The sequence below is a fragment of the Cebus imitator genome, unplaced genomic scaffold, assembly GCF_001604975.1.
Source record: "Cebus imitator isolate Cc_AM_T3 unplaced genomic scaffold, Cebus_imitator-1.0 Scaffold562, whole genome shotgun sequence".
Taxonomy (NCBI): Eukaryota; Metazoa; Chordata; class Mammalia; order Primates; family Cebidae; genus Cebus; species Cebus imitator.
Window position 1 is genome coordinate 825756 of NW_016107877.1, and position 15320 is coordinate 841075.

The 15320-nt window shown below is 43.1% G+C and overlaps 1 protein-coding gene across 3 annotated transcripts in view; it reads left to right on the top strand.

Moving 5' to 3' along the window:
* Nucleotides 1–13842: 13842 nt before the first annotated feature.
* IRAK3 (interleukin 1 receptor associated kinase 3) overlaps nucleotides 13843–15320 on the top strand; it is a 58730-nt gene continuing 57252 nt past the window's right edge. For 2 of the 3 annotated variants that reach the window (XM_017515841.2, XM_017515843.2), the window contains exon 1: nucleotides 13892–14102. In XM_017515841.2, the coding sequence (XP_017371330.1) occupies nucleotides 13970–14102 (133 nt within the window). In that variant the 5' untranslated portion in view covers nucleotides 13892–13969. Of the gene's footprint in view, nucleotides 14103–15320 lie in introns of all 3 variants that reach the window. The other variant, XM_017515842.2, reaches the window with a different exon arrangement.

A 15320-nucleotide genomic window follows, 5' to 3' on the forward strand; every position in this document is an offset into this window, starting at 1 on the left:
GCGTGCCTGTAATCCCAGCTACTCAGGAGGCTGAGGCAGGAGAATTGCCTGAACCCAGGAGGCGGAGGTTGCGGTGAGCCAAGATCGCGCCATTGCACTCCAGCCTGGGTAACAAGAGCGAAACTCCGTCTCCAAAAAAAAAAAGAAAATACAAAAAGCGCAAGTAAGAAAATGAAATATCAAATAATTCTTTCTATCAATCCTGAGGACAATTGTTAAAATTTTAGTATATATCATGTTGTGAAATAATCGATTTTTTAGAAAAATCCTTTTGATAAGAATGTATATTAAATTGGAAAAGATGGAATTATAAGAGAACACAAACCTAATTTTATTTTTAAATATTATATATTGGTTAGGCACTGTGGCTCACACCTGTAATCCCATCACTTTGGGAGGCCGAGGTGGGCAGATCACCTGAGGTCAGGAGTTCAAGACCAGCCTGGCAAACATGGTGAAACCCCGTCTCTACTTAAAAACACAAAAATTAGCTGGGTGTAGTGGCAGGCGCCTGTAATCCCAACTGCTTGGGAGGCTGAGGCAGGAGAATTGCTTGAACCTGGGGGGCAGGGGTTTCAGTGAGCTGAGATCCCACCATGGTACTCTATCCTAGGTGACACAGGGAGACTCTGTGTCAAATATATATATTTCATATGCATATATTATGTTATATATTATCTGTGTATATAATGTGTATATACGTATACACACATGCATATAGAACTGGAGGAATAATTAGCACATTTTATTTTCTTTTACATTTTTTTTTTAAACAAGGTCTCTCTCTGTTACCCAACCTGGAGTGCAATGACATGATCTCAGCGGAAGGAACTCCTGGGCTCAAGCAATTCTTCCACCTTAACCTCTGAAGTAGCTGGGACTACAGGCACATATCACCATGCCCAGCCAATTTTTGTATTTTTTTGTAGAGGCAGGGTTTTGCCACGTTGCCCAAGCTGGTTGCGAACTCCTGGGCTCAAGTGATTCTCCTGCTTCAGCCTTCCAAATTACTGAGATTACAGATGTGAGCCATGGTGCCTGGTTACATGTTATTTTCAATAGGTCACTTTGATGAAAGCCTAAGAAACATTCACTTCACTTTTTAAAATTACCAAGTAGCCGGGTGTGGTAGTTTATACCTGTAATCCCAGCACTTTGTGAGGCTAAGGTAGGAGGATCGCTTGAGCCCAGGATTTTGAGACCAGCTTCAGCAACATAGCAGGACCCCATCTCTACCAAAAAAATTGTTTTAATAAAATAAAATAACCAAGTAATGTGCACTACAAATGTCTTCACCCCATTCCCGATCTTTACTCTATCCCTGAACCCCAATGTATATATGACTCTCTAGGGTAAGGTCATAGGTTATAATTAAGGTAAGAGATGAAGCTCAAATATGGGATAGGTTCTTGATAATTGTTTGAAATTACTTCCCAAACCAGAAAATATCCTTGATCCCACAAGCTTGAGTGTTCTTTGAACATCCATCCATCCCTAAGGATGCTGTATAAGTAGCTACTACCAAGATACTTGTCTAATACATATTACGAGCTGTTGTCTGCCTCATCCGTTTTCTCCCTCATCTGTTTCTAGATGTCTAAAGATTTATGCCTGTGCTTAGCTGGAACTTGGCCACTGATATTACTGTGTATCTGTGACATTGTCACCATGGCATTCAGCGTTTCCTCAGCAACTCCATTTGTTAATCTTTGCAGTTCACTGCTCTCTTCTTTCCAGCTGGGTTGAAAATGCTTTATTCTTCTGGTATCCAAAACTTGGTGGCAGGGGGATGTTGGAGAGGATCCCACAGCAAAGGGCTATGTTGCATAGTGGAACAGTTTTGTGACTTAACCATAGCCCTCTCTTTTCCAGAAAATATGTATGCTAGGAGTGGGTGGGTAGGATGGGGTTGAAGTATCTGGGTCTACATGGGTTCTAGTCCAGTTTCTTGCACATTTAGGACTTCAGACTGCTTCTGCTGATGCTTCTGCCCTTGCTGCTGGAATCTTTCTCTACCACCGTTTATTTTCTCTCAGAAGCTCAGCTGCCTCTCTCTGCAATCTGGTTTTCATATACGTCTCACATCCTACCAGATATAGTGTATACATTTGAACTCGAGGTTTAGACAGGGTTTAGTTTCCTTCCCATAGGTTTTATAGGTGCTCAACAAATCAGAGAGTATTACCAAATGCCTGTTTAGTGTGTCAGCTAGGATGTGTTTGGCTTCAAATAACAAGATTCCTGGCTTAAAAAGGAAACTTATCCCATATAGTTATAAGACCACAAGCAGGACAGGCTCCAGGAATAGAATAAATGAACTGCTCAATAACATTAGCAAGGACTTGGTTTTTCCTCTCCCTAGGTTTTTCCTCTCATTATTCCTAGGGCTTGTTTCATTCTAATATTGATGTCCATGTAGTTGCAAAATGGTTCCTGGCCATGGCCAGAGCTGCCACATATCATATCCAAAAGAGAGATATTGGAATGAAATATGATTCCCCAACTCATACATTATTGGACCAATTTCAGTCATATCTCAGCCCCAATCTGAGTGCATGGATCATGGCAATTTTAATTATGGAGGTCTGAGTAGACCTTAGTCATGTGGGAAGGACAAACCAGGCAAAGGAGTGCCAAGTGCAATGGCTCCAATGTGGGGCTCTCCCTTGTGTGTTCAAGGACCAGCAAGGAGATACTGCGGCTAAAACAGAATGAACAGGAAACAAGATCAGAGGGCAAAGCAGCAGAGTGGGAAGGGGAGAAAGGCAGGTTATATAAAGAGTTTGACTTTTATTGACTAAAATTAGGAGCCATTGCTGGCTTGTGAACAAAGGAAAGACACAACCCGATAGGATTTAAAAGAGTCAATCTGACTGCAGTGTTGGAAGCTACCATTAGTTCAGAGGCTACTATAACAATCCAGACAATATTTAATGGTGGCTCAAACCAGAATGGGAGCAGTGGAGGTAGGGAAAAGTGATTAGATTCTAGATACATATGGAATAGCCTTGACAGGATTGCTGGTAGATTGAACATGGGGTCACACGGGTAGCTGCGAACCAGTAGAGGAGTCAAGGATGACTCTACAGTTCTTCTTCTTTTTTTAAACATATATATATATATTTTTATTGCACTTTAGTTTCTGGGGTACATGTGCAGAACATGCAGGATTGTTGCATAGGTACATACATGGCAATGTGGTTTGCTACCTCCATCCTTCTGTCACCTATATCTGGCATTTCTCCCCATGTTATCCCTCCCCAGCCTCCCTACTCTGAGCTGTCCCTCCCCTATTTCCCCCCAACAGACCCCAGTGTGTGATGCTCCATCCCTGTGTCCATTTGTTCTCACTGCTCAACACCCGTCTATGAGTGAGTACATGCAGTGTTTGATTTTCTGTTCTTGTGACAGTTTGCTGAGAATGATGGTTTCCAGATTAATCCATGTCCCTACAAAGGACACGAACCCATCATGTTTTATGGCTGCATAGTATTCCATGGTGTATATGTGCCACATTTTCCTTGTCCAGTCTATCATCGACAGGCATTTCGGTTGGTTCCAGGTCTTTGCTATTGTAAACAGTGCCCCAATGAATATACGTGTGCATGTGTCTTTATAACAGAACAATTTATAATCCTTTGGATATATACCCAATAATGGGATTGCTGGGTCAAATGGAATTTCTATTTCTAGGTCCGTGAGGAATTGGCACGCTGTCTTCCACAATGTTTGAACTAATTTACACTCCCACCAACAGTGTAAAAGTGTTCCTATTTCTCCACATCCTCCCCAGCATCTGTTGTCTCCAGATTTTTTAATGATTGCCATTCTAACTGGCATGAGATGGTATCTCAATGTGGTTTGGATTGCATTTCTCTAATGACCAGTAATGATGAGCATTTTTTCACATTTATTGGTCTCATATATGTCTTCTTTGGAAAAGTGATTGTTCATGTCCTTCATCTGCTTTTGAAGGGGTTTGTTTTTTTTTCTGTAAATCTGTTTTAGTTCTTTGTAGATTCCGGATATTAGGCCTATGTCAGATGGGTAGATTGCAAAAATTTTTCCCATTCTGTTGGTTGCTGGTTCACTCTAATGATTGTTTCTTTTGTTGCACAGAAGCTCTGGGGTTTAATTAGATCCCATTTGTCTATTTTGGCTTTTGTTGCCAATGCTTTTGTTGTTTTAGTCATGAAGTCCTTGCCTATGCCTATGTCCTGAATGGTTTTGCCTAGGTTTTCTTCTAGGTTTTTTATGGTGTTAGGTCTGATGTTTAAATCTTTAATCCATCTGGAGTTAATTTTAGTGTAAGGTGTCAGGAAGGGGTCCAGTTTCTGCTCTCTGCACATGGCTAGCCAGTTTTCCCAACGCAATTTATTAAACAGGGAATCCCTTCCCCATTGCTTGTTTTTGTCAAGTTTGTCAAAAATCAGATGGTTGTAGATGTGTGATGTTGCCTCCGAGGCCTCTGTTCTGTTCCATTGGTCTATATCTCTGTTTTGGTACAAGTACCATGCTGCTTTGGTTACTGCAGTCTTGTAGTGTAGTTTGAAGTCACATAGCATGATGTCTCCAGCTTTGTTCTTTTTGCTTAGGATTGTCTTGTCTATGAGGGCTCTCTTTAGATTCCATATGAAGTTTAAGGTGGTTTTTTCCCAGTTCTGTGAAGAGGGTCATATGCAGCTTGATGGGGATAGCATTGAATCTATAAATTACTTTGGACAGTATGGCCATTTTCACAATATTTATTCTTCCTAACCATGAGCATGGAATATTTTTCCATCTGTTTGTGTCCTCTCTTATTTCCTTGAGCAGTGGTTTGTAGTTCTCCTTAAAGAGGTCCTTTATATCCTTTGTTAGTTGTATTCCTAGGTATTTGATTCTCTTTGTAGCAATTATGAATGGCAGTTCATTCTCGATTTGGCTCTCTTTAAGTCTGTTATTGGTGTATAGAAATGCTTGTGATTTCTGTACATTGGTTTTGTATCCTGAGACTTTGCTGAAGTTGCTTATCAATTTCAGGAGATTTGGGGCTGAGATGATGGGGTCTTCTAAATATACAATCATGCTGTCTGCAAATAGAGACAATTTGACTTCCTCTTTTCCTAATTGAATACCCTTTATTTCTTTATCTGGCCTGATTGCTCTGGGTAGAACTTCCAATACTATATTGAATAGGAGTGGTGAAAGAGGGTATCCTTGTCTAGTGCCAGATTTCAAAGGGAATGCTTCCAGTTTTTGCCCATTCAGTATGATATTAGCTGTGGGTTTGTCATAAATATCTTTTATTACTTTGAGATAAGTTCCATTGATACCTAGTTTATGGAGAATTTTTAACATAAAAGGGATGTTGAATTTTGTCAAAGGCCTTCTCTGCATCTATTGAGAAAATCACGTGGTTTTCGTCTTTGGTTCTGTTTATGTGGTAGATTATGTTTATAGACTTGCATATGTTGAACCAGCCTTGCATCCCTGGGATGAAGCCTACTTGATTGTGGTAGGCTTGATAAGCTTTTTGATGTGCTGTTGCAATCGGTTTGCCAGTATTTTATTGAAGATATTTGCATCTATGTTCACCATGGATATTGGCCTGAAGTTTTCTTTTTTTGTTGAGTCTTTGCCAGGTTTTGGTATCGGGATGATGTTGGTCTCATAAAATGATTTGGGAAAGATTCTCTCTTTTGGATTGTTTGGAATAGTTTCAGAAGGAGTGGTACCAGTTCCTCTTTGTATTTTTGGTAGAATTCTCCTGTGAACCCCTCTGGACCTGGACTTTTTTTGGTTGGTAGGCTATTAATTGCTGCCTCAACTTCAGCCCTTGTTATTGGTCTATTCAGGGTTTCGACTTCTTCCTGGTTTAGTCTTGGGAGGAGGCAAGTGTCCAGGAATTTATCCATTTCTTCCAGATTTACTGGATTATGTGCAAAGTGTTGTTTGTAGAAATGTCTGATGGTAGTTTGTATTTCTGTGGAATCGGTGGTGATATCCCTTTATCGTTTTTAATTGCATCTATTTGATTCTTCTTTCTTTTCTTTTTTATTAATCTGGCTAGCAGTCTGTCTATTTTGTTGATCTTTTCAAAAAACCAGCTCCTGGATTTATTGATTTTTTTGAAGGGTTTTCTGGTGTTTCTGTCTCCTTCAGTTCTGCTCTGATCTTAGTTATTTCTTGTTTTTTGCTAGGTTTTGAGTTTTTTTAATCTTACTCCTCTAGCTCTTTCAATTTTGATGATAGGGTGTCGATTTTAGATCTTTTCTTCCTTCTTATGTGGGCATTTATTGCTATAAATTTCCCTCTAGACACTGCTTCAAATGTGTTCCAGAGATTCTGGTACATTGTGTCTTTGTGTTTGTTGGTTTCAAAGAACATCTTTATTTCTGCCTTCATTTCATTGTTTATCCAGTCGACATTCAGGAGCCAGTTGTTCAGTTTACATGAAGTTGTGCAGTTCTGAGTTAGTTTCTTAATCCTGAGTTCTAATTTGATTGCACTGTTGCCTGAGACTGCTTGTTATGATTTCTGTTCTTTTGCATTTGCTGAGGAGTGATTTAGTTCCAATTATGTGGTCAATTTTAGAGTACTTGTGATGTGTTGCTGAGAAGAATGTATATTCTGTGGATTTGGGGTGGAGAGTTCTGTAGATGTCTATTAGATTTGCTTGGTCCAGATCTGAGTTCAAGTCCTGGATATATTTGCAATTTTCTGTTTGTTGATCTGTCTAATATTGACAGTGGAGTGTTAAAATCTCCCACTATTATTGTGTGAGAGTCTATGTCTCTTTATAGGTTGTTAAGAACTTGCTTTATGTATCTAGGTGCTCCTGTATTGGGTGCATATATATTGAGGATCATCAACTCTTCTGTTGTATTGATCCTTTTACCATTATGTAATGCTCTTCTTTGTGTCTTTGGAACTTTGTTTGTTAAAAGGCTATTTTATCAGAGACTAGAATTGCAACTCCTGCTTTATTTGCTCTCCATTTGCTTGGCAAATTTTCCTCCATCCCTTTATTTTGAGCCTATGTGTGTCCTTGAACTTGAGATGGATTTCCTGGATACAGCATACCAATGGGTTTTGACTTTTTATCCAATTTGCCAGTCTGCATGTTTCGACTGGGGCATTTAGCCCATTTACATTTAAGGTTAATATTGTTATGTGTGAATTTTATCCTGCCATTTTGATGCTAGCTGGTTGTTTTGCCCATTAGTTGGCACAGTTTCTTCATTGTGTCAATGCTCTTTACCATTTGGTACATTTTTGGAGTGACTGGTACTGGTTGTTCCTTTCTATGTTTAGTGCTTCTTTTGGGAGCTCTTGTAAGGCAGGCCTGGTGGTGACGAAATCTCTCAGCAGTTGCTTGTTCTTAAAGGATTTTACTTCTCCTTTTCTTATGAAGCTGAGTTTGGCTGGATATGAAATTCTAGGTTGAAAGTTCTTTTCTTTAAGGATGTTGAATATTGTCCCCACTCTCTTCTGGCTTGTAGGGTTTCTCCCAAGAGATCTGCTGTGAGTCTGATGGACTTCCCTTTGTGGGTAACCCAACCTTTCTCTCTGGCTGCCCTTAGCATTTTTTCCTTCATTTCAACCCTGGTGAATCTGACTATTATGTGCCTTGGGGTTGCTCTTCTTGAGGAATATCTTTGTGGTGTTCTCTGTATTTCCTGGACTTGAATGTTGGCCTGCCTTGCTAGGTTGGAGAAGTTCTCCTGGATAATACCCTGAAAAGTGTTTTCCAGCTTGGATCCATTCTTTCCGTTACATTCAGGTACACCTATCAAATGTAGATTAGGTCTTTTCACATAATCCCATATTTCTTGGAGGCTTTGTTCATTTCTTTTCACTCTTTTTTTTTCTAATTTTGCCTTCTTGTTTTATTTCATTAAGTTGATCTTCAGTCTCTGATATCCTTTCTTCTGCTTGGTTGATTCAGCTATTGAAACTTGTGTATGCTTTGCGAAGTTCTCATGCTGTGTTTTTCAGCTCCATCAGGTCATTTATATTCTTCTCTAAGCTGTTTATTCTTGTTAGCATTTTGTCAAACCTTTTTTCAAGGTTCTTACTTTCTTTGCATTGGGTTAGAACATGTTCTTTTATCTCAGAGAAGTTTATTATTACCCACCTTCTGAAGCCTGTTTCTGTCAATTCATCAGACTCATTCTCTATCCATCATTGTTCCCTTGCTGGTGAGGAGTTGTGATCCCTTGGAGGAGGAGAGGCATTCTGGTTTTGGGTGTTTTCTTCCTTTGTGTGTTAGTTTCTTCCCATCTTTGTGGATTTATCTACCTGTGGTCTTTGTAGTTGGTGACTTTCAGATGAGGTCTCTGAGTGGACTTCCTTTTTGTTAATGTTTAAGTTATTTCTTTCTGTTTTTCAGTTGTCATTCTAATAGTCAGGCCCCTTTGCTGCAGGACAACTGGAGGTCCACTCCATACCCTGCTTGCCTGGGGGTCACCTGTGGTGGCTGCGGAACTGTAAAGCTTGCTGCCAGTTTCTTCTTCCGTTATCTTAGACCAAGATGGATGCCCACCAGATGTCAGCCTGAGCTCTCCTTTATGAGATGTCTCTTTGGATATATGGGGGTCGGGGAGCTGCTTGAGGAGACAGTCTGTCCCTTATAGGAGCTCAAGTGCTGAACTGTGAGCTCCATTGTTCCATTCAGAGCTGCTGGGCAGGTACATTTAAGTCTGCTGCAGCCAAACTCATAACCACCTTTTTTCCCAGGTGTTCTGTCCTGGGAAGGCGGAGCTTTATTTATAAGTTCCTGACTTACTGCTGCCTTTTTTCAGAGATGCCCTGCCCAGCAAGGAGATAGTCTTGTCACAGTCTGCCAGCAGAGGCATTGCTGAGCTCCTGTGGGCTGTGCCCAGCTGCTGTGTGAACTTTTTTGTGGTTTTGTTTACAGAGCTATAGTTAAAACTGCCTCAGTAATGGCAGTCTGCCCAGTAATGGCAGACTGCCTCAGTAATGGTGGACTGCCTCACTAATGGCAGGCTGCCTTGGTAATGGTGGACTGCCTCGCTAATGGCGGACTGCCTCCGAAGTAGTGGGCTGCCTCCATCATGGCGGACACCCTTCCCCCCACAGAGCTGGACCATCCTGGGTCCAGCTGCACTTGCTGCAAAACTCTCAATCCAGAGGGTTTCAGATTGCTGGTCTTTGTGGGTCAGGGACCTGCTGAGCCAGATCACCTGGCTCCCTGTTTCAGTCCCTTTTTTTTCAGTTGAATGGGCGGCTCTGTCTCCCAGGCATTCCAGGCACCAGTTGAAATGGCTGTCCATATTTGTGTGAGTTTTTGTGTGGATACCTGCTGTACCAGCTGAAATAGCCATGCTGGAAACTCATGGTGCTTTTCAGCCTGGGAATCTCCTTGTCTGTGGGCAGTAAAAACTCGTTTAGAAATGCAGTGATCACTCACCCTCTGCATTGTTCTTGCTGGGAACTGCACTCCAGAGCTGCTCCTATTTGGCCATCTTGGATCTGCTGGCCCTTGACTCTATAGTTCTTAGTTCAAGCAACTGGAAGGGTGGAGTTGCTGGGAGGTGGGTTTGTTTGGTGGTGCTGGTGGTGGGGTGTGTGTGTGTGTGTGTGTGTGTGTGTGTTTTGAGACAGGGTCTCACTCTGTCACCTTGGCTGGAGTCCAGTGGCACAATCATGGCTCACTGCAGCCTCAGCTTCCTGGAATCAAGTGATCCTCTCACCTCAGCCTCCCAAGTAGCTGGGACTACAGGTGGATGCCACCACGCACAGCTATTAATAATTTATTATATGTTTGTAGAGACAGGGTTTTGCCATGTTGCTCAGGCTGGTCTTAAGCTCCTGGGCTCAAGTGATCTGCCCGCCTCAGTCTCCCAAAGTGCTGGTATTACAGGCCTGAGCCACTGTGCCCAGCTGGTGGAGCTACTGTTAAACTAGACAGGGAGGAATGCGGGGAGAGTAGGTTTAAGAGGCATGATCAAGAATTCAGTTTTGGACGTGACTCTAGAATTTAAGAGAGAGGTCTGGACTAAACATAACTTTAGTAGTCTGTGGTATATATATGGTACCTAAAGCCTTGAAACTGATTGAGATCAACAAGGTGGCGGGTGTAGATAGAAAAGAATCATGGGTTGAGCCCTGGAGCACTCCCACATTTAGAGTGCAGGAAGAAGAGGAGGAATAGCAAAGGAAGCTGAGGGGTGACCAATGAGGTAAGTGAAAATATAAGAGAATGTGGTGTTAGAAGTCAAATGAAGAAAGTTTCCAAGAAGGAGTGGGTGATCAGCTGTGTCAAAACTAAAGTGAAGACTGAAAATTAATTATTTTACTTAGCAATGATGTGGACATGTATGACCCTGAAGAGAGTAATTTTAGCGGAGTAAGGTGAGAGGGGTGCCTCTAATTAGAATTGGTTTAAGAGAAGATAGGAGGAAAACATTGGAGACAGTGAGAATATTCAACTCTACACCATAAAGGGGAGCAAGGAATTGGGGCCAAAGACAGAAGGGGGAAGTGGCATCAGAAATTTTTGTTTGTTTTAAGTTGAAAAAAACAATGTCATATTTCTATGCTGATGAAATTGAGTTGGTAAAGAGTGAAAAACTGATCATGTAGCAGGAACCAGGGAAAGCAGGTGCCCTTGATGCCTTTGAATTGGTGATAGTATAGGATCCAGTGCACAAACGAAGTCTAATGATTTATATAGGAGACTAGATAATTCATCCATGGAAAACAAGAAGCAAGAGTATGTTGGCACAGATGCTAGTAGATAGTTCTATGTGGTAGTGAGTGTCCAGGGAAGTTTTTTTTCTGATGTATCAGTACTCTCAGTAAATATTCTCAAGATCATTGGTGGAGCATAGGATAATGGGACTTGAGTAAAAAGAAAGTACAGCATAGCTTTCAAGGAGACCAGAAGAATGTATGGGCTAAAGGTGCATGGTATGTTTGTCCAGTGGGATAAAGGACTCTCTTGAGAGTCTTGGCCTTGATTTTAAATTGAGTTCAATTAACAGGATTTTGGTTTTCCACCCACCTCCCCCAACTATACTCAGGTGCAAGGGTGCAGAGCCAACTTAGAAAATTGTATTTAGTCAGGATTGTAGACTTGTCAAGAGAGCTCAACAAAGTGAGATTAGGAACAAGGGACTGAAGAGCATATGCAAGGGAGTGAGTATAATAATTGACCATGGACTTAACGGATAAGCAGAAAAGTGAGGACGTCAAGAGGGTGGAGCCAGAAAAGGGGTAGCAAAATTTTGGATTGCATATCTGGCGAAGGGAAAGGATTGCTGGGGTCAGAATACTAGAGGGAATGTGCTAGAAGGACACGAGATGTGGTCAGAGAGTAGATTCATGAAAGAAATTATAGATGGGATGCAGTTATTGACAATGACAAATTCTAGGGGATGATCATGGGAGTGAGTGGCTAAAATGGAGCATTGGGTGGAGCACAATGTCATTGGAGGACAGGAGTCAAGGAACTGAGAGGCCAGGGGGCATTGGAAAGAGTCACCATCTATTCTACATATGTATATGTATTTATTTTTTAAATTTTATTTTGTTTCATCAACTTTTATTTTAAGTTCCAGAGTACCTGTGCATGATGTGCAGGTTTGTTACACAGGTAAACATGTACCATGGTGGTTTGCTACACAGATCATCCCACTACCTAGGTATTAAGCCCAGCAACTATTAGCTATTCTTTCTGATTCATTCCCTCCCCCCACCCTCTCCCCTGACAGGCTCCAGTGTGCGTTGTCCCCTCATGTGTCCATGCATTCTCATGGTTCAGCTCCCATTTATAAGCGAGAACATGCAATGTTGGATTTTCTGTTCCTGTGTCAGTTTGCTGAGGATAATGGCCTCCAGCTCCATCCATGTCCCTGCAAAGGACATGATCTCATTCCTTTTTATGGCTGCATAGTATTTCACGGTGTATATATACCATGTTTTCTTTATTCGGTCTATCATTGATGGGCATTTGGTTCGATTCCATGTCTTTGCTATTGTGAATAGTTATTCTACATATATTTTAAATCACTGAGAACTAAGGCAGGATTAGTACTGGAGACAGTGACAATGAGCCAGGAACTAGAGAGTCTAAAAATGACCAGAAGGAATTGGAGTGTGGGAAATCAGCAGTTGACAGCAACCATGATGATATAATCTGATGATATAAAAATCAAAACTCAAAGGCAGTTTTAGGAATAGGGAGGAACATGGTCTGAGAACAACTGCCAACATTGAAAACGCAGGAAATTTCACATACTCTAGCTTTCACATAGGACCCTTGCTTCTTGGTAAATTACAAGATCCGGCAAAGCAGGCCTTTCTGATTGCTTCCCTCATCTGCAGTGATTTTCTGGTTCCTCTGAGTATGTGAGTTTGCCTACCCTGTAGCAGCAATTCAAGAGTTACCAAATAATTAATGGCCTCTTGACTCTGTTGCTCAGTGTGTTCAAGTAGTCCCTTTAAGGCGTGTAGAGAGGGCCGGGCGCAGTGCCTTATGCCTGTAATCTCAGCACCCTAGGAGGCCGAGGGGACAGATCACTTGAGCCCAGGGGTTTGAGACTAGACTGAGAAACAACGCAAAACCCCATCTCTACAAAAAATACAAAGGATGGCAGGCCGTGGTCGCCTGCGCCTGTAGTCCCAGGCTGAGGTGGGAGGATGGCTTGAGCCCGGGAGATGGAGGTTGCAGTGGGCTGAGATTGCACCACTGCACTCCAGTCTGAGTGACAGAGTGAGGAAAGGAGGAGGGGAGGGGAGGGGAGAAAGGAAATATGCCTTACATGACCCAGATGATTTCAAAACAATTTTACTTACACTCTATGTTGAAGGCAAGAAGGAAGATTCTGTGAAGCACTTTGAGGAAGGATAAAATGATGGAACAATGTTTCATCAGGGAAGCCCATGAGGAAGAGAATTTCTTAAAACCAAGTAGGTGTATGGAGGAGGGGCCACCTCGTGAGGAAAACAAACATAATTTTACTCTGATTTCGTGTCTCTTCTGTTTTTCTGTTGTTGGTATCTACGTCCATCTTTTCTAATAATCATTCCATATATGCACATTTTTATGTTTCAATGCAGTAAAAGTAGGGAGGAAAATGTGACACACTTTTAGAGTGTCATGGGCTGAGTGGGGTTGTGAGTGATTATCCTCTTATTTCAGTTTTTTCTGGGTTTTCCAAGTGTTCCTTGATGATCATGGATCGCTTTTCTGACAGAATAAAAAAGAAATAGGCCGGGCGCAGTGACTAACGCCCCCAAACGCAGGACTTTAGGAGGCCCGAGGTGGGAGCACCGCTTGAGGCCAGGAGTTTGAAACCATCCTGGGCAACGTAGCGATACTTACGAAAAAATAAAAATAATAATTAGCAGGGCGTGGTGGTCCGCGCCTGTGATCCCAGCTACGCGGGAGGCTGAGGTAGGAGGATCGCTTGAGCCCAGGAGGTGGAGGCCCCAGTGAGCTCAGATCACCTCACTGCGCCACTGTCTGGCAACAGAGCATGACCCTGACTCAAAACAAAGAAAAAAGGAAGAAAATACAGGAAGGAAAGAAGGCATGGAGAAACTTTCCAAAATAAAGTTTTGAAAGAAGTGATGACACCTCTAGCAGTTCACGCGAGGAGACTGCCCCCATGGGGCCCGGTGGGCTCCCTGGAGCTCTGAGCTCTGGGCTTTCCCCAGCCCTCACTCGGTTGGTCTCTGCAGCCCCGTCCCCATCGCAGAGGCGAGAAGGGGCACAAAGCCAGCGAAGTGAGAGCTCGGGTCGGGGAGCCCCCAGGCCCGGCCGGGCGACCCCAGGGGCATCTCGAGCGAGGCGCGCCTTGCGTCACGGCGGCACCGCCCTGCCGGGGCCAAAGCACGGCGTGTTCCAAGGGTTCCGCCGCCGTCGTGGAAGCAGGATTTCCGCGGTTGTGTAAGCGCCGGCAGCGGGCGTGCAGGAGCCTGGGCTCCGCCTAGTCCCCGGGGCTCCGGCCGCCGAGCCATGGCGGGGAACTGCGGGGCCCGCCGCGCGCTGTCGGCGCATAAGCTGCTGTTCGACCTGCCGCCCGCGCTGCTGGGGGAGCTGTGCGCGGTCCTGGACAGCTGCGACGGCGCGCTGGGCTGGCGCGGCCTGGGTGAGTCGGCGGGGACCGGCCGGGAGCGGCTGGGGAGCCCACAGCGCCGCGGGGCCCGCTCGGCGCCGCCCTGCAAGGCTCGGGTAGCTCGCGGGGCTGGCGCAGCCTCCGGGAGGTTCCCACAGGGGAGCCAGCCCCCTCCTTTTCCGGGGAGGGCGCTGAGACTCCCTGGGACCCAGATGCCGGCCCTCCCTTTCCTTTCAAAGAGTTTTGGGTATCGCCGCAGTTTCAAGGGAGCCGAGGCCTGGGAAAGACTGATAACCCGCGTGAAAGCATCTTCTGTTCGTCCGCGATGCCACCCTCACTGGGTTCGCAATGTGTGATGTCTTCTGGTCCTTGCAAAATCGCCCCAGAGTATGATTTTCGTATTGAGACGTTTTTAGAACTTTCAGATATTTATCCCTTTGGTGTTTTCAATGCATCCCTAAGCCCCTAACTTAATTACCAGCGAAATGCTAAAGTAAAATACAATTTGCAGTGAACGTGGCTCCTAGTTTTCTTAATTAAATCTATCTTGTTTATTTACCCAATTTGTGGAATGAAGTTTTGTGCTATATAGCGGCTTTTTATTTTAATCTAAAACGCTGGCTTCAAAACTGTATTTTATGCAGACATTGGAAAGTTTAGCAACTGCCGGCTGAAAGTGTTGAGTGTAGCCAGAGATAATTCAGACAAAAATCTTTGTTTTGTTAAGAACAGGCATTTTTGGTTAGATTTGGCATTCCACAATGTCACTTTTAATGTTTATTGAAAAGAATCATGATTATGTCAAAATAGCTTTAATGGTCTGAAATAGGATTTTTCTTAAAGAAATAGCAGAAGATCTAAGAGGAGAGTTTTCTTTGTTACTGATGAACAGTATGGTCACAGTCTTTGAATTGTAGCAATAGGCGTCTAGTTATACAAAAAATGTTTGTATATTTTAAGCTGTGTAATTTTAAGTTATGTCTCTTAAGTAAAAAAAGAAAAAAAAGTCTCAGAAAAGTGTCCTCTGATTTCTGGAAGACAGATTTCCAGTGTGCATTTGAGGGATTTTGAGGGTTAAGGTCACTCCCCCATCAGATCTTTTTGAGATGGATCATGGCATGGGCAGTATTTACACCCGTGGATTTCCTAGAGTTACTGACTTTGTGAAAGAAAAGTGTTTTTAGTCTAGTTCACCAATAGTGAATGGGGTCAGGTGGGTATCATAAATTAGTGGGGCAGATTATTCGTTCT